At 38.8% G+C, this 17767-nt stretch overlaps 1 protein-coding gene across 6 annotated transcripts in view; it reads right to left on the bottom strand.

Annotated features, from left to right (window-relative positions):
* The window catches only part of myofl (myoferlin like), a 61342-nt gene that overhangs the window by 15550 nt on the left and 28025 nt on the right, over positions 1-17767 (bottom strand). For 4 of the 6 annotated variants that reach the window (XM_058064867.1, XM_058064870.1, XM_058064866.1 and 1 more), the window contains 26 exons: positions 17570-17728; positions 17220-17275; positions 17026-17117; positions 13455-13563; positions 13285-13360; positions 12028-12188; positions 11722-11850; positions 10293-10355; positions 10159-10209; positions 10051-10081; positions 9378-9493; positions 8465-8591; positions 8276-8379; positions 8139-8207; positions 8017-8060; positions 7850-7932; positions 5240-5275; positions 5020-5144; positions 4841-4954; positions 4604-4781; positions 3463-3587; positions 2262-2371; positions 1991-2183; positions 1764-1919; positions 1549-1680; positions 1293-1456 (listed from right to left, as the gene is read on the bottom strand). In XM_058064867.1, coding sequence (XP_057920850.1) covers positions 1293-1456; positions 1549-1680; positions 1764-1919; positions 1991-2183; positions 2262-2371; positions 3463-3587; positions 4604-4781; positions 4841-4954; positions 5020-5144; positions 5240-5275; positions 7850-7932; positions 8017-8060; positions 8139-8207; positions 8276-8379; positions 8465-8591; positions 9378-9493; positions 10051-10081; positions 10159-10209; positions 10293-10355; positions 11722-11850; positions 12028-12188; positions 13285-13360; positions 13455-13563; positions 17026-17117; positions 17220-17275; positions 17570-17657 — 2732 coding nt within the window. In that variant the 5' untranslated portion in view covers positions 17658-17728. The remainder of the gene's footprint in view (positions 1-1292; positions 1457-1548; positions 1681-1763; positions 1920-1990; positions 2184-2261; positions 2372-3462; positions 3588-4603; positions 4782-4840; positions 4955-5019; positions 5145-5239; positions 5276-7849; positions 7933-8016; positions 8061-8138; positions 8208-8275; positions 8380-8464; positions 8592-9377; positions 9494-10050; positions 10082-10158; positions 10210-10292; positions 10356-11721; positions 11851-12027; positions 12189-13284; positions 13361-13454; positions 13564-17025; positions 17118-17219; positions 17276-17569; positions 17729-17767) is intronic. The other 2 variants (XM_058064869.1, XM_058064871.1) reach the window with 2 other exon arrangements.

Here is a 17767-nt window from a genome sequence, read left to right as displayed (position 1 = left end):
CCAGAAGCCAACATGTGACTCTAAACTATTTACAGTACATGAGCCCTGGTGGGGAGGGGGGGGGGGGGGGACAAGGAGACCAAAACATTGCTGGAGGTTTTTCATTTCCTGTGATTGTGTTGCTCATTTCATTTTTCCTGTGCTATGAATTATGATTTCTGCCAATTAATAGAGGAAATGTGCAGATATGAAGGTGTTTTCCTCTTGCAGGACTAATAAAGGCATATCTTATCTTAGCTTAGCTTATCTTATCTTTCCTACAAAGTGTACAAAAGACGTTTCCAATTAATGTGAGCGTGTCCTTTACATGAACAATACAGTCCAGGACAAACTGGCTAATTTGTTCCGTGCTATATTGTCCAAAACAAGACATCCAACCCACGATGCACAAGGTTGGGTCCACGAGAACTAGATGAGATTAATTAATTCTAAAATAATTAATTATAAAATATTTATATTTAATTATGAAATAATTAATGACATTAATTTTCAGAAAAGTACCATGAAAAAACAGGACTTTTTGGATTTATCCGAGTCACAAAACAATGCAAGTCTGAAGTCTGATGACGACTTAAACCACTGGTATAATAATGTATAATAAATAAATAGTAATATATAGTAAATAAATGGATATTCCATCAAAGGTTCTCCTATTATTTGGCCAGGTAGATCAGGAATGCTGGTGGAAAACAAGTAAGATGTTTGGATTAGCCTGCTGCTGTGTTTAATGTAACTGTCAGGAACACATGAAGTGTCCCGCCAGGTGGCGTATGTGGTGAATGACGCATGGTGGCCTCTGATGGCATCCCAGTCCTACATTTAAAGGCGATGAGAGGCGTTCATTTGGTTGGTTAAGATGACAATCGGCTGTGTGACACTCGGGCTCTCACTATAACAATATAATTAAATATAATTATCAGAGCTGCACAGTGGAGGAGTGGTTAGTTTGCACAGGCCACGCAGCTAGGAGACCCGATTTAAATTCCGCCCTCGGCCATTCCAAAAACATGCTAGGTTAATTGGCAACTCCAAATTGTCCATAGGTATGAATGTGAGTGTGAATGGTTGTTTGTCTATATGTGCCCTGTGATTGGCTGGCCACCAGTCCAGGGTGTACCCTGTCAATGCATGTCACCTTAACCTCCAAATTGCTCCCTGCCAATCTAAGTTGCTCCCTGACCTTGTGTATTACCAACAGTGTTTACTTCCTGTTAGCATTTTCAAACGTCTCCTACCTACCCCAACTGTCTTGGCTAAAAAACATCATTCAATGTCGTGTTTGTTCATCATACCATCGCTCGGGGTCGACAAACCAGTCGCCTTCCCATTCCCAGCCGCGTGGTGGCAGGAATCGCTCCTGTTTGAGCTTCACTTTTCCTGTCACGTCGGAGAACTTATGGCGACCGACCAGGCCGGTGGTCCCCCACTTCCCAAACACCTGAGCCTGGTTTTCATACTACATTAGAGACAAAAACCGCCATGTTTTCAATGCGCTCAAAAAAAAAAAAAAAAAAAAGTCACACATGCCACGATCGGAATATTTGATACCATTTCCGCATAGACGCTGAAGTTTCCCTCGGAGAAGCTGTTGAACTTCTTCTCATGTGCAGTGAGGCCGAGCCACATGTTGACCCTCAGCTGGACGGGGATCTTGACGCCTTTGCTTTTGTCCATGGGGTACTGCGGCACGTTTAAAGAAGGAACTTGAAGAGATGGAAGTAAAGAAGGCTCGGTGATGGGAGACCGGGTAGCTGGTCCAGTACCTGCATGACGATGGTCTGAGTCCGTCCGCAGTGTTTGCCGCATGCCTGCTCGCTGAAGTTGGAGTAGAGGATGCGGTTGGCTGGCACACGGGCAAACGCCACTCGCTTCTCTCCTCGCAACATCCAGATGATCACGTCAGGCATGCTGTTCTGAGGCTGATGGAGATATTTAGTAGTTCAGTACTGTCCAAAAGTATTAGGACACAATCTGGCATCTTTTTACTGACCTCATCTGCCAGCTGCTTGATTCTGTCCAACCAGTCTTCAATGTCACTAACAGTGGCCTTGACATCTGTGACGTCCTCTCTCATGCTGCTGGCCGTCTGTCGGAGGCTATCCAGTGCAGCATCACGCATGCTTTTCATCTGAAGATCCAGCGTCGTCACATTGGGCTGGTCCTCCACCGTGGGCAGCTGGGAACTGTAAGAAATGTTGTTAATGTCGTATCATTTGGACGCACGCAAGATATGATCCCACAACACATCCACCATGCCTTACCTCTTCAAGTCCTCCAGCATGTGATCGATGAGTTTGAGCCGAATTTCAAGCAGTCGTGCCTCAGAGACTTTAGCTTGGATGGCCGTTTTTAAAGCGGACAGGTTGGATTCCTACGTTCACATCAAAAAAGACCAAAAGCAAGCAGTGTTTTATCGGCGTAGGTCTTTGCTCAAGCTTTTTGACTATTTTTACTTTATTCTCTGAAAATTACAGTGTATGTTTTTCAACAATTTCAGCTTTCTTCTTATGAATTGTAATGGTAATGGTAATGGTTTAATTTCATTTGAACATGCATCAGATTACAATTGAATGCATCACATAATCAGTTCACAGTTCCACATGTCCAAAAGGAGTAGGAAGAAGCAAAGCTTATTAAATCCTACCCCTCCATCTGGTACTTTTACAATCAGTAACTGTTACATTTGTTCACTTCCTGCTTTCCATAATAAAGTTTAAGGTTGTTGTTTTTTATATATATATATTTTTTTAAATAATGCACCTCGTACTTTGGTATGAGCTTAATTGTCCACTTGTATTGATCAACTTTATTGGCATAACATTGTATTTTATTTGATATGTAAATTCACTAATATTTACATTTTATGCTACTAAAATGACATTATTTTTCCTCATAATATTACGAGTTTATTCTAGTAAAAATGCACATTAGAATCCAACCTTTTTGTTTTAAAATCGTGACTTATTCTCATGATATTATTGGCACAACATTGTACTTTATTTGATATGTAAATTCACTAATATTTACATTTTATGCTACTAAAATGACATTATTTTTCCAACCTTCCAACCTTTTACAACCTAATTTTCCAAATATTACAGCTCTTATTTATGTATTATTATTAATTATTATTTATTTTTACTTTATTCTCTAAAAGTTACAGTGTATGTTTTTCAAAAATTTCAGCTTTCTTCTTATGAATTGTCCACTTGAATTTATCAACTTTATTGGCATAACATTGTATTTTATTTGATATGTAAATTCACTAATATTTACACTTTATGCTTTATGCTGACTTTTTCCTGTTATATTCTAACTTCTTTCTTTAATATTTCAACTTTAATTAATATTATTATTTATTATTATTATAGATTTACTGTTTTTTTGTTTTCTTTTCTTTTTCAATTATATTTTTAGAAAGTGCTGCCAATAAAAAAAAGTCTGCCCTGCATTTCATCTTACCAGGCGCTCGGCAATAGAGAGAAGAATGTTAACAGAGTCCAAGCGATGGCTGATGTCTTCCCAAGAGGACGTGAGGGTGACGACAGGCTTTGTGTCGGCCCACGGCAGGTAATAGTAGTGGTTACCTGTGAAAGAAGCACTGTAAATACAGTATTTTCTGGACTATAAGTCGCTCTGGAGTATAAGTCGCATTTTTTGCGGGTAATTTATTTTGCAAACTACTGTATTTCCCGGACTATAAGTCGCCCTTTTTTTCATAGGTTGGCTGTTCCTGCGACTTATACTCCAGAGCGACTTCTAAATAAAAAAACTGTTTAAGTTACATAAACACTGGACACTTTTTCTGTTTATTTTTCTACCTAATTATGAATTTTTGGCATTGTGCGACTTACTCCGGAGCGACTTATAGTCCAGAAAATACGGTATTCATCCATCCATTTTCTACTGCTTATCCTCACTAGGGTGGGGGTATGCTGGAGCCTATCCCAGCTGTCTTTGGGCGAGAGGCGGGGTGCGACTTATAGTTCCGAGGAAGACATTTTGCATGCTAATTTTACCCGTCGAACACACTAAAAAACTTTATCAGCCACCTGAAGCAGCAGCGCAATGAAGTGCAAAGTTTACCAGAGACCTCGTTGCCCTCACAGCAGCTGCTCGGAGCACATGCCCGAATACAGTGCACCTTGCTGGGCCACAGCAAGGTGGCTCCCTCCCCTCTATACTCTGGTTCTCCTGGTAGTAGTGATGTGGTAGTAGTAATGTCATTATATTTGATTAGGACAAATCAATAGGTACACAGCTAGGAGACCAGGGTTCAATTCCACCCTCGGCCATCTCTGTGTGGAGTTTGCATGTTCTCCCCGTGCATGCGTGGGTTTTCTCCGGGTACTCCGGTTTCCTCCCACATTCCAAAAACATGCTAGGTTAATTGGCCACTCCAAATTGTCCATAGGTATGAATGTGAGTGTGAATGGTTGTTTGTCTATATGTGCCCTGTGATTGGCTGGCCACCAGTCCAGGGTGTACCGCGCCTCTCGCCCGAAGACAGCTGGGATAGGCTCCAGCACCCCCGCGACCCTTGTGAGGAAAAAGCGGTAGAAAATGAATGAATGAATGAATGAGTATAATAAGACTTTCGTACCGTCAAACACGGCAAAGCTGTACTGGGTGGTGGACGCCAGAGGCTTGCAGGTGGAGTCCAGCTTGTTCCCATAGTTTCCGATGCTGACCTCAAACTGGATGGGCTCGCCCGGCTCTTGGAGCATGCAAGCGCTGTGGAAGACGGCGCACAGAGAGAACTTCCTCCTCCGCTGGTATTTCTGCACACATTCATCAGTTAGCATTAGCATGCCGTCTACATTCGAATAACGCTACACACCTGTGCCACCAGGATGTCATCGCTAGAGATATCGTCGATGCTCTTGTCAACCTTTCCATCGAGTTGAGTGGACAGCTCAACAAGGACCCGCCCCCTGTAGGCCACGCCTTCGCCCTGCAAGTGCACATTCGCGAATCATTAAAACGTTTCCATGCTGAGATTGTTTAGATTTTTCTGACCTTGCCGAGGTTGAGGTCGTCGTATGGGTCAGGGAGGCCGGTGAATTCCCTCGGACTGCCATACAAGTTGACATAACATGGCCCAAAAGTCGGCAGGAAGCCAGTCTCGCTTGCTTCAAGGGACGCTGTAACACACATACACACACACACACACATGCAACTGTGAGCTGCAAAGTCTTGAAAAATCCGCTAAGGCTGTTGAGCATGATTTCTTACGTACATTCAGACAGGGTGTTGGAAATTTCACCTTGTGTTTCTGTTTGGAAAGGAAACGAGATGATGCGTTTAAAGACGCCAGTCCTTGAGAAATATTCCAGGAAGACCTCCACCAAGATAGCCATCTTTGTTTCAACAGGATTACCTTGGAAACACTTACCCGCTTTTCATAAAACTTTGCAGGAGCGAGAGGTCAGACACGGGCTAAGGACGAAGGCATTTGGTGCAGATCCAGGTAAAGGTGCACATAATTTATATATTTTTTATTTTTAATGAAATGTTGGTCTGGTGGTGAAATGTGTTTAATGAAAACTTTTGTATTTGCTGAACATTTGTTGGCGAGTTTAAGAGCTAATATACTAATAATAAAGACAAATAGTAATACAAAATATAGTATTAAATATAATATTAAATATAGTATTAAATAGTATTAATTTAAATAATGGCCCAAAGTTCCAAAATTGATATCCTTTTACATAAAATTTGATGTAATTATCGTTGTAGTTGCACATTGAATATGTTACCACAGAGAGATTTCCACTACTTATTATCGATAAAAACATACGTATTTCTAGCTGCGATTAAGTGTGATTAATTGCAAGTTAACTATGGACAAAAAGTGCAATTAATCTCGATCAAATATTTTAATTGATCGATCTAAGTGCCCCGTCGCCACACACACACACACACCGGGACAAGACACCCATCTGTCCCCGCCTGTCAACGGCCCTGGCCCGACTTATATTACTTTAAAGTCATATAAACGATATTAGGATTAATAATCAATTATACTACAATTTTATATGTGTGTATATTTCTTATATTTCATTAAAATATTCTAAATATGAGTAATATTAAATTACATATGAAATAATAATACTTATACTAAGTATAATAATATATTAATAATACTATACTACTATAGTATTATTAATAATACTATATTATGGTATTAATATAATAATACTAATAATACTTTCCAATAAAATAAATAAAAACTAATAAAACTTTCAATTATCCATCCATCCATCCATTTTCCTCCGCTTATCCGGGTCCGGGTTGCGGGGGCAGCAGTCTTAGTAGGGAAGCCCAGACTTCCCGGTCCCCGGCCACCTCCTCCAGCTCCACCGTGAGACATAGTCCCTCCAGCGTGTCCTAGGTCTGCCCCGGGGCCTTTTCCCGGCTGGGCATGCCCGGAACACCTCCCCAGGGAGGCGTCCGGGAAAATAAAATAAAATAAAATAAAATAAAATAAAATAAAATAAAATAAAATAAAATAAAATAAAATAAAATAAAATAAAATAAAATAAAATAAAATAAAATAAAATAAAATAAAATAAAATAAAATAAAATAAAATAAAATAAAATAAAATAAAATAAAATAAAATAAAATAAAATAAAATAAAATAAAATAAAATAAAATAAAATAAAATAAAATAAAATAAAATAAAATAAAATAAAATAAAATAAAATAAAATAAAATAAAATAAAATAAAATAAAATAAAATAAAATAAAATAAAATAAAATAAAATAAAATAAAATAAAATAAAATAAAATAAAATAAAATAAAATAAAATAAAATAAAATAAAATAAAATAAAATAAAATAAAATAAAATAAAATAAAATAAAATAAAATAAAATAAAATAAAATAAAATAAAATAAAATAAAATAAAATAAAATAAAATAAAATAAAATAAAATAAAATAAAATAAAATAAAATAAAATAAAATAAAATAAAATAAAATAAAATAAAATAAAATAAAATAAAATAAAATAAAATAAAATAAAATAAAATAAAATAAAATAAAATAAAATAAAATAAAATAAAATAAAATAAAATAAAATAAAATAAAATAAAATAAAATAAAATAAAATAAAATAAAATAAAATAAAATAAAATAAAATAAAATAAAATAAAATAAAATAAAATAAAATAAAATAAAATAAAATAAAATAAAATAAAATAAAATAAAATAAAATAAAATAAAATAAAATAAAATAAAATAAAATAAAATAAAATAAAATAAAATAAAATAAAATAAAATAAAATAAAATAAAATAAAATAAAATAAAATAAAATAAAATAAAATAAAATAAAATAAAATAAAATAAAATAAAATAAAATAAAATAAAATAAAATAAAATAAAATAAAATAAAATAAAATAAAATAAAATAAAATAAAATAAAATAAAATAAAATAAAATAAAATAAAATAAAATAAAATAAAATAAAATAAAATAAAATAAAATAAAATAAAATAAAATAAAATAAAATTAAATTAAATTAAATTAAATTAAATTATTTTGGATGTGATTGAATTACTAGATGTTCATACATACTATTGTTATTATTATTAGTTTATTGAATGCAATATTTGTCATATCATTAATGATACACTTTCTGAACTGATTTTAGGCTTTTGGGCTTTTACCAAATATTGTTCCACGTCCATGAATGGGCTACAACTATACACAACAGTACTCACCGGGACGCCAAGAAACTTGAGAAAAATAAAGAAAAACCCCAAATTTCATCCATTTTACAGTACATGGCTCATGTTCTCTGCGGGGGGGCTTATTGAAGACAACCTAGAGCAACTACCCGCTTTACCTTCAAGCTCGCCGCCCGCGGAGGACATCTGACTCAGGTTTAAGAATGCCGTTCCAATGGCGTCGTCTTTACTGACGCGGTCCCTGCCAAGAGAGCAATGATTGACAGGTGAGATGTCAGCTATTGTGACGCTATTGTCTGTGTGAAAAAGTTTGTTCAGCTCTTACCAGTCAAACATGGTCAACTTGATGCGTTCACACATGGACGGGAACTGCACCCAGCACAGCACATCACGGTTAGTTCAAAGACCGCGTCTCATGTCCATCATCATCATCATCATACACTCTACCTTGACTTGGAGGCGAACCATTTGATTCCATTCGGGGTTTGCATTTCTCTCAATGACTTTGGTGCACAGCTAAAATGATAGAATGTCATGGTGAGGAAGTAAAAAGTACTTCTGGGCTGCACACATGTGTGACTTACCTTTTTCCCAGCAAAGCTGACCTCCAAATATGGATCCACTAAGTTCTTCCTGTCTCCATCCCCACCAAAAACTTGCTTTACCGTTTGCACAAATGCATCATCCACTGCAAAAGGCAAAAACAAAGAAAAGAACACATTCTAGCGTTCTGAAAGAAATTCAACACAGTGTAGTACTTTCTGATGCCATACTTTGCGGCATGTCCTCGGCACGGTACACCTTGAGGCTGAGAGTGGCGCATCGCATTGCAACTCCTGCCGGAACCAAAAGGTTGCTCTCGATGTCGTCCTGCTCCTCACTCATGCATCTCCTCTCCGTCTGCAGGGACGGCAAATCCACATTTTATTCAGTAATGCATCAACATTTTACTGTGCTTGGTCACACTAACGACTTGTTTCATTTCATCAATAAAATAAAATAACGATAAATAAATAGAATAAATAAATAAGAAATACAAAACATGCAAAACCATTATTAATTGAAATTAACCCATAACAAGGACAATGTAAAAGATATACATTTTCAAGCAAAATACATATAAAAAATCGTGAAACTTGAGAAAAAATTACAATAATAATTCAAAAATATATATAAATACCAAAAAAATACAAAAATAAGTACAGAAAATAATACATTCATTAATTTTAACTAACCCCCACCAAGGAACAAAAAAAGACAAAAAAAACAACAAAAGATTAAAAAAAATTACAAAAAAATATAAATACCAAACAAATACAAAATTAAATACAACAAATATAAATTAATTTGAATGAACCCCCTTCAAGGGAAATGTAAAAAAATACATATATATATTTTGGACCAAAATAAATTTTAAAAATCACAAAACAAAAAAAACACAAATTGAAAAGTAAATACAGAAATTATTTCATGATTTAAATGACACCCTCACCAAGTAAAACGGATTTAAATAAAGGCGAATCCGTCACTTTTAATTGAATCAACATAAAACTTAAAACTTAATAGACATAATAAATAATGAAGTTAAATGAACCCTCCCCCCAAATGTTCTTCATAATTATGTGCTACATATATAAGGAGCCAAACCACATAAGAAATAATAGCAAAGCTGACGGGTACACGCACCGGTGGCTCTTCCCCAGTTGCCACGATGATAATGCTGACTTTCAGGTAACCTTTGGCACCGCAGCCGGAGTCGTCCGGATCACTCAGGAGGAGCCACTTCCTCATAACGGCGTGACCTGAACACAGCGTACCATTAAAACCCACGCATGAACGGGGAGAACATGTCCACACAGAGATGGCCGAGGGTGGGGAAAGACAAAATAAGAAGCCAAAAAGTTACCACTTCCACACAAAATAGGAGGAGAACTCATACATTTTCTACCGCTTGTCCTCACAAGGGTTGCAGGGGTTGCTGGAGCCTATCCCAGCTGTCTTAGGGTGAGAGGTGGGGTACACCCTGGACTGGTGGCCAGCCAATCACAGGGCACACATAGACAAACAACCATTCACACTCACATTCATACCTATGGACAATTTGGAGTCGCCAATTAACCTAGCATGTTTTTGGAATGTGGGATTGTTATTATCATTATTGTTATTATTAACATCGTTACACCCAAGAAGTGTCATCATGAGGGGGGCATTTTGGTTTCTGCCCTCTGTGGAATTCTGCCCTAGGTGGAATTGGTGTGTCCCATTAATTTGCTGTTTTTTTTATATTATATGATATTGTATTTTGTATACTGTACATCCTGAGTAGCAAACATCTTGCACTGAATGCGTGCAGACTGACCAGCTTCATCGTAGATGTAGCCAACATCCAGCTGGGGAACAAAGGAACAGTACGTCAGTGCTACAAACGAAAGTGCAGGAGTCCTTAACTTAAGTCGCACGGCCTTACCTTGAACTCTCCCATTAGGCTGTCAGCTCTCAAGGAGAAGGAATCATAAACCTTTACAAAGTAAAGACACAGGATTTCATGAAGTTTGAACAAGCCTGAGACTTGCGACTATTCATTTGTAAAACCGTACACACCCGTAGACCGATGGTCTCATCCAACAGCTCTGAAGGGAGCATGTTCACGTTGTAGAAAAACATCTAAAAGAAAGAGGACCAATAAATAACAAGCAAACATCCATGACCTTTAAGAATCGGAGGAGAAAATGCGGCAGGAAAAAGCCAACATCATGTGACATGAGCTGTCTTCCACGAAGGATTTTCATAGTCAAATCTGATTTGTTAGATTTTGTTGGAATGTGGAAACAGAGTACCCGGAGAAAACCCACGCATGCACGGGGAGAACATGCAAAGTCCACACAGAGATGGCCGAGGGTGGGGAAAGACAAAATAACAAAAAGTCAAAAAGTCAAAAAGTTACCACTTCCACACAAAATAGGAGGAGAACTCATTCATTTTCTACCGCTTATCCTCACAAGGGTCGCAGGGGGTGCTGGAGCCTATCCCAGCTGTCTTTGGGCGAGGGGTGGGGTACACCCTGGACTGGTGGCCAGCCAATCACAGGGCACATATAGACAAACAACCATTCACACTCACATTCATACCTATGGACAATTTGGAGTGGCCAATTAACCTAGCATATTTTTGGAATGTGGGAGGAAACCCACGCATGCATGGGGAGAACATGCAAAGTCCACACAGAGATGGCCGAGGGTGGGGAAAGACAAAATAAGAAGCCAAAAAGTTACCACTTCCGCACAAAATAGGAGGAGCACTCATTTATTTTCTACCGCTTATCCTCACGAAGGTCGCGTGGGTGCTGGAGCCAATCCCAGCTGTCTTTGGGCGAGAGGCGGGGTACACCCTGGACTGGTGGCCAGCCAATCACAGGGCACATATAGACAAACAACCATTCACACTCACATTCTGGACAATTTGGAGTGGACAATAAAGCTAACATGTTTTTGGAATGTGGGAGGAAACCGGAGTACCCGTAGAAAATCCACGCATGCACGGGGAGAACATGCAAACTCCACACAGAGATGGCCGAGGCTGGAATTGAACCCAGGTCTCCTAGCTGTGAGGTCTGCACGCTAACCACTCGCCCGCCGTCTCATTTGCAAATTTTTCCACCTCAAAGAAACAGCTAAAACACTCAATGCTGCCTCTACCCACCAGAGGGGGCCAGAGGATCTCGGAGCCCAAAGCCCAGAGGGGGGCTGACGTCATTGCAGCCTTATGGCTTATGGAAAAACTTTAAAATGTGTTGTTTTTCACTTTAAAATCTTTATGTTTGGATATATGCAGCCCACAGCCCAATCAAACTCCTCCAAATCCAATCATCAAACGAATCTATCAACTAATCTATCAACAACTCTACGACGCCATTATCAAAGTCCTGAAATAGGTCAGAAAAAGCGAGGTTATTGAAGCTGACAAGGAGAAGAAGATAAAGATGATGTCCAAAGCAGACAGTAAAAGGCAACCAATGAACTCCATCCCGTACCTCATCAAAGAAAGGGTTATTTCCGCTTCTTATTCGTGTTCTGTGCGTCTGACCGCACACGTTGACCTTCACCACAGGCTTGATGTTGTTGCCAGGCAGCTGTCGACCCTCAATCACCCGCACACGGATCTAGAAGGCACTTTTTTCTTGGTGAAATAGTCATTCCCAATTGAAATGTAGAAGGACAATGTTATTGTCTAAGCCGTTAGTGTTTACAGCTGTCATTCAGGTGATTAAAGGTACAACCCCCCCCCCCTTAATTGACGCCTGTGATTCATATCCAGCACTCCAGCCAAGACACAATACCTGGAAATCCTGAGCCTTATTAGCCAGGGCTCGGTGCCTCTTGCGGCTGATGCGGATCGGCTTGTGGCCAGGCTGCCTTGGCGAGCCCAGACCTGCTGGGCTTCCCATCTGACCCCCCGCCTCCGCATCAGCATCCCCCTCATCACCTTCCTCAAAGGCTCCTGTGGTCCAAAGAGATGCTAAATGATCAACATTGCTTTTGGCAAAAGTACAAATAACTTGAAAAGCTCATTATAAAGTACCAGTCGAATGTTTTAATTATTATTTATTATTTATTATTATTTAATTTAAATTCATTGACAACAACAATGTATCCCACCAGGCATCTGGCATTATGATGCTGTGATAGATAAAGGTTTGTGCCAATCATAAAGAGTTATTTTCTTTCCATCCATCCATCTTCTTCTTGTTTTATTTTATTATTTATTATTTTGTTATTTATTATTTTATTTATTTAAGTTCATTGACAACAACAATGTATGCCACCGGGCATCTAGCATTATGATGCTGTGATCGATAAAGGTTTGTGCCAATCATAAAGAGTTATTTTCTTTCCATCCATCCATCTTCTTCTTTTTTTATTTTATTATTTATTATTTTATTTATTTAAGTTCATTGACGACAACAAAAATGTATCCCACCGGGCATCTAGCATGATGATGCTATGATAGATAAAGGTTTGTGCCAATCATAAAGAGTTATTTTCTTTCCATCCATCCATCTTCTTATTTCTTATTTCTTATTTATTAAAGTTCATTGACAACAACAATGTATCCCACCACGCATCTGGCATTATGATGCTGTGATAGATAAATGTTTGTGCCAATCATAAAGACTTATTTTCTTTCCATCCATCCATCTTCTATCCGAGGTCATCCTATCGGGGGGAGGGTGGCAGCCTAAGCAGGGACCCCCAGACTTGCCCCTTCCCACTTTGTCCAGCTCCCAGCGGGTCTGGGAGTCATCCTGACCCAGGCCGCTTCATCTGGCTCCTTGCAATGCGGAGGAGCAGTGTTTTTTACTCCTAGCTAGCTAGCTAGCTAAAGCTATCTGTCTGTAATTGAGGTTTTATAGATTAGCGTTGATTCCTGCGCCCAAGTGCGTCCCTTGTTGACTCGATACGGGTGTCGGCAACCCTACGTGCCGCACGGCAAACATTTTGTGTGGTCATCTTGGAATGTGCCGATGACATGTTTATTATGGAAAATCCTCCTATGAATGGAAGCATCCCTAATATAAAGTCTTCGATGTTCTTACCATTATCCAGATGGGACACCCCTCCATCAGCTTCGTCCCCAGGTGGTTCATACCCGATGAGCAAACTAATAGTTGCCTGAAAAAAAGACATCAAAAATAGAATAGAAATATTTGCGGTTGAAGAACTTTGATGATTTTTTTTTGTCATTTTGATGTTGTTGTTGTTTTACCCCAATAGGCTGCTGCTTCTCATTGCTCAAGGGCACATTCTTAGACGGCAGTGACCTCACCTCACCACCCGCCAGGTCTTTTAAAGAGATCTTTGCAGAACCAATGAACCTGAAAAGCAAGTAAGAAATAACAAACTGTGTGAAATCTTGTGTCGTTATTTGCGTGAGCTTGGGGGGGTATGTGTGTGTGTGTGTGTGTGTGTGTGTGGTGGGTGGGGGGTTGCTGTGTGTCAATGTAGTAGGAAACTGCTTGTTACCATGGCTAGTGGACCGTTTCACACTTCCCCATTCCACTTCTTCACCTCCGTGATTACAAAATAGGAATTATGAGTCAGTACAGTACAGATTCCTATTTTCTGTGTCACAAAAAAGCACTCGATGCAGAAAGAAGCCCCAAAGATAACAAAAACATGGCATAGGAAACAACATAAGATGGTAACAATTATCCCACACCACAGACATGTGGCGTTCTGTACCCATATGTCTATATTTAGAAAGAGGGGGGCGGCTTATATCAGTTTTACGACCTCACTTGGGTTCAAAAAGTTAGATTTTCCTTGAAAAGTAGTTACGGGGTGTCAGTGTGATAGCATAGTACAGTACTTTGCAATTATTTGCTGCCATGCCCCCCCCAATAAGGGACAGGATTTTTGTTCCACTTAGTGGAGTGCTTTACAGTACAGTACAGTACAGTCTATTTTGGATTCATGCACCCCCCCACCACCACACCCTTTCCAAACCCTCTTACAAGCTTGATATTGTTCTCCTTCTTCTCCTATTTGGGGTCAACTTTGCCATTCAATGGTAATGGTAATGGTTTTATTTCATTTGAACATGCATCAGATGACAATTGAATGCATCACATAATCAGTTCACAGTTCCACATGTCCAAAAGGAGTAGGAAGAAGCAAAGCTTATTAAATCCTACCCCTCCATCTGGTACTTTTACAATCAGTAACTGTTACATTTGTTCACTTCCTGCTTTCCTAATATAATTGAAGGGGTTTTTTTTGTTTGTTTTTTTTACTTTTTGGATTTTTTTTTTATTTTATTATTTAGTTTATAATTATATTGCCGACCAAAGCCTCCATACGATGTACATTATTTAAAAAAAAAACCCTTAAACTGTATTATCGACAGCAGGAAGTGAACAAATGTAACAGTTACTGATTGTAAAAGTACCAGATGGAGGGGTAGGATTTAATAAGCTTATTATTTACTACAGCTTATTATTAACAGCGCTGGCAAATGTTGAAACATTTAAATTCAAACAAATGAATCATGATTCATCATCGTTTTGAAATATGCCTATTTGAATCAGAATTTGACCCGGCATAATAAAAGCCAACTAAATTCACCTGAGGAAATGTGGATAAGAGTCATATGATGTTTTCCTAGAGCAGTGAGCACATTGTGGTTAAGTTGAGACTTGTAGAGTCCTTGAACAAGAAGCATTGTCCGCCTCATGGCTGCACTCTGAAGGAATGCTGCCTTAAAAGGAGAGAATCGCTGCACTTTTGTCAACTTCCCTCCACAGGATGGGGGAAATAAATCTGCTTCTTGATTACGAACTGGACAAATCAGTGTTGTCGGGAGGAGCGTTTGGGATGTTTTTCCATGACCCCTGCCTGCTTTAGACGCACCAGTGCGGGATCGAGCAAGAGTGCCTGCAATGGCTTGTCACTAGTAAGGCTGTGATAGAATTATCAATATCACGCCGCTTTAAGGAGACGATGAGATCTGTGATGTTGATTTTGGAAATGGAATGTGAGCTGTGTGATTAAGGCCTTGTCCACGCGTTGCAAGCTATTGTTTAAACCCCTCTTTGTTTATGACAAAAATGGTAATGGTAATGGTTTTATTTCATTTGAACATGCATCAGATTACAATTGAATGCATCACATAATCAGTTCACAGTTCCACATGTCCAAAAGGAGTAGGAAGAAGCAAAGCTTATTAAATCCTACCCCTCCATCTGGTACTTTTACAATCAGTAACTGTTACATTTGTTCACTTCCTGCTTTCCTAATATTCATTCATTCATTCATTTTCTACCGCTTATCCTCACGAGGGTCGCGAGGGTGCTGGAGCCTGCATGGGGAGAACATGCAAACTCCACACAGAGATGGCCGAGAGTGGAATCGAACCCTGGTCTCATAGCTGCGAGGTCTGCACGATAACTACTTTCCGCCATGCAGCCCGCTTTCCTAATATAATTTCATTCATTCATTCATTTTCTACCGCTTATCCTCACGAGGGTTGCGGGGGTGCTGGAGCCTATCCCAGCTGTCTTCGAGCGAGAGGCAGGGTACACCCTGGACTGGTGGCTAGCCAATCACAGGGCACATATAGACAAACAACCATTCACACTCACATTCATACCTATGGACAATTTGGAGTGGCCAATTAACCTAGCATGTTTTTGGAATGTGGGAGGAAACCGGAGTACCCGGAGAAAACCCACGCATGCACGGGGAGAACGTGCAAACTCCACACAGAGATGGGCGAGGGTGGAATCGAACCCTGGTCTCCCAGTTGTGAGATCTGTGTGCTAACCACTTGGTCGCCGTGCAGCCCGCTTTCCTAATATAATTTATTTTATTGTTTTTACTTTATTTTATTATTTTTAGTCACGTACCAAAGTACGAGGTGATATGACCATCCAATGATATAATGGGTACCATAGTAACTGTCAATATAGTGATATATATAGTAATGTAGTTTTGGAAACCATGATAAACCATGATAACAGAGATTACTGTAGCAGTGTTCCCTTTACTTTTACTTTCAACTTCTCTAAAAATACATAACACCCTCCACTGTAGCTGAGTAACAGTGTAACATTTGGTCACTAAACAAAAATGGTTGGCTTATTTGAATTTCACTGTGAAATACAGAAAAACAAATTGAAATTGAAAGCATTGTTTTTTTTGTCCGTGTCAAAAAGCATCGGAAACGGAACAATACCATCCATCGAAACATATCTTGCAAGCAAAATGCTGGAACCAAGAAAAAAGGGCTTATTATTTACAATTTTTACCATGGAAATGATAAAAACGGCACGGCGGTCGAGTGGTTAGCGCGGAGACGTGAGTTCAATCCCACCCTCGGCCATCTCTGTGTGGAGTTTGCATGTTCTCCCCGGGTACTCCGGTTTCCTCCCACATTCCAAAAACATGCTAGGTTAATTGGCCACTCCAAATTGTCCATAGGTATGAATGTGAGTGTGAATGGTTGTTTGTCTATATGTGCCCTGTGATTGGCTGGCCACCAGTCCAGGGTGTACCCCGCCTCTCGCCCGAAGACAGCTGGGATAGGCTCCAGTACCCCCCGTGACCCTTGTGAGGATAAGCGGTAGAAAATGAATGAGTTCTCCTCCTATTTTTTGTGGAAGTGGTAACTTTTGGGCTTCTTATTTTGTCTTTCTCCACCCTCGGTGAATGAATTAATTAATATATTCAAATGAGTGTTGAATAAACCAATCATTTGTGCTTTTTAATTCTCATTCATGGAAATCTTTGGAAAATCTAACATGTATCATCGGATTTTCCAGTCCCATACTTTTACATACTTGTCTTTGCCGATTGTCTCGTAGTCTTTCACAACCACGTCGATGAGTGAAGACGCATCCAAGGCAGAACCCTTCAGATCAAATTCCAGCACCTACAACATGAAAAAGACGCAGGATGAGCCGCAGGAGTCAACACAGGAGTGAACACAGGAGTCATCATTTCCGAGATCTGTATGTCACACAACTGCACTCACTTCATTCCATGTGGGATTTAGCTCATTGTCAACAGCTTTGGTTTTCTTCTTTTCACCTGAAATCACAAAAGGTATAGCCTCTTTTACTATAGAAGCACCATTATGTCATGGAAAAAGACAACTTGGGTGGCAAAATTTCCAACTGTGGTGTCATTAATGTGGACAAAAGTCATTATTACCACAACATTATAGTCACATTAAGTACTTTAAAATCAAGTACAAGCGGGATATAGTAACATTTAAGGCAAAATTACAAAAAATACAATAATAAAATAATGAGTAAATGAGTTTCAAGTCTCCTAAAAGCACTTTCCACAGACAAAATAATAAGTTACTTGAATGCATCTCACCTCTGAACACAACAGCAGCAATTGGATCAGGGTTTCCGAGTTTCTTTTTGGGGATGCCACACGCAGATTCCACAACCACCCGCAACATTTTGGTAATGAATAAGTCCAAAAGTATTCTCAGAGGAGGACCATATTATTCCGAAGAAAAGTCAGCGAGAACTGAAAGAATCAGCCGTGAGCGGGAGGAGGAAAGAAGGA

This window comes from Doryrhamphus excisus, chromosome 2, assembly GCF_030265055.1.
Source record: "Doryrhamphus excisus isolate RoL2022-K1 chromosome 2, RoL_Dexc_1.0, whole genome shotgun sequence".
Lineage (NCBI taxonomy): Eukaryota > Metazoa > Chordata > Actinopteri > Syngnathiformes > Syngnathidae > Doryrhamphus > Doryrhamphus excisus.
This window is presented reverse-complemented; position numbering and strand designations above follow the sequence as displayed.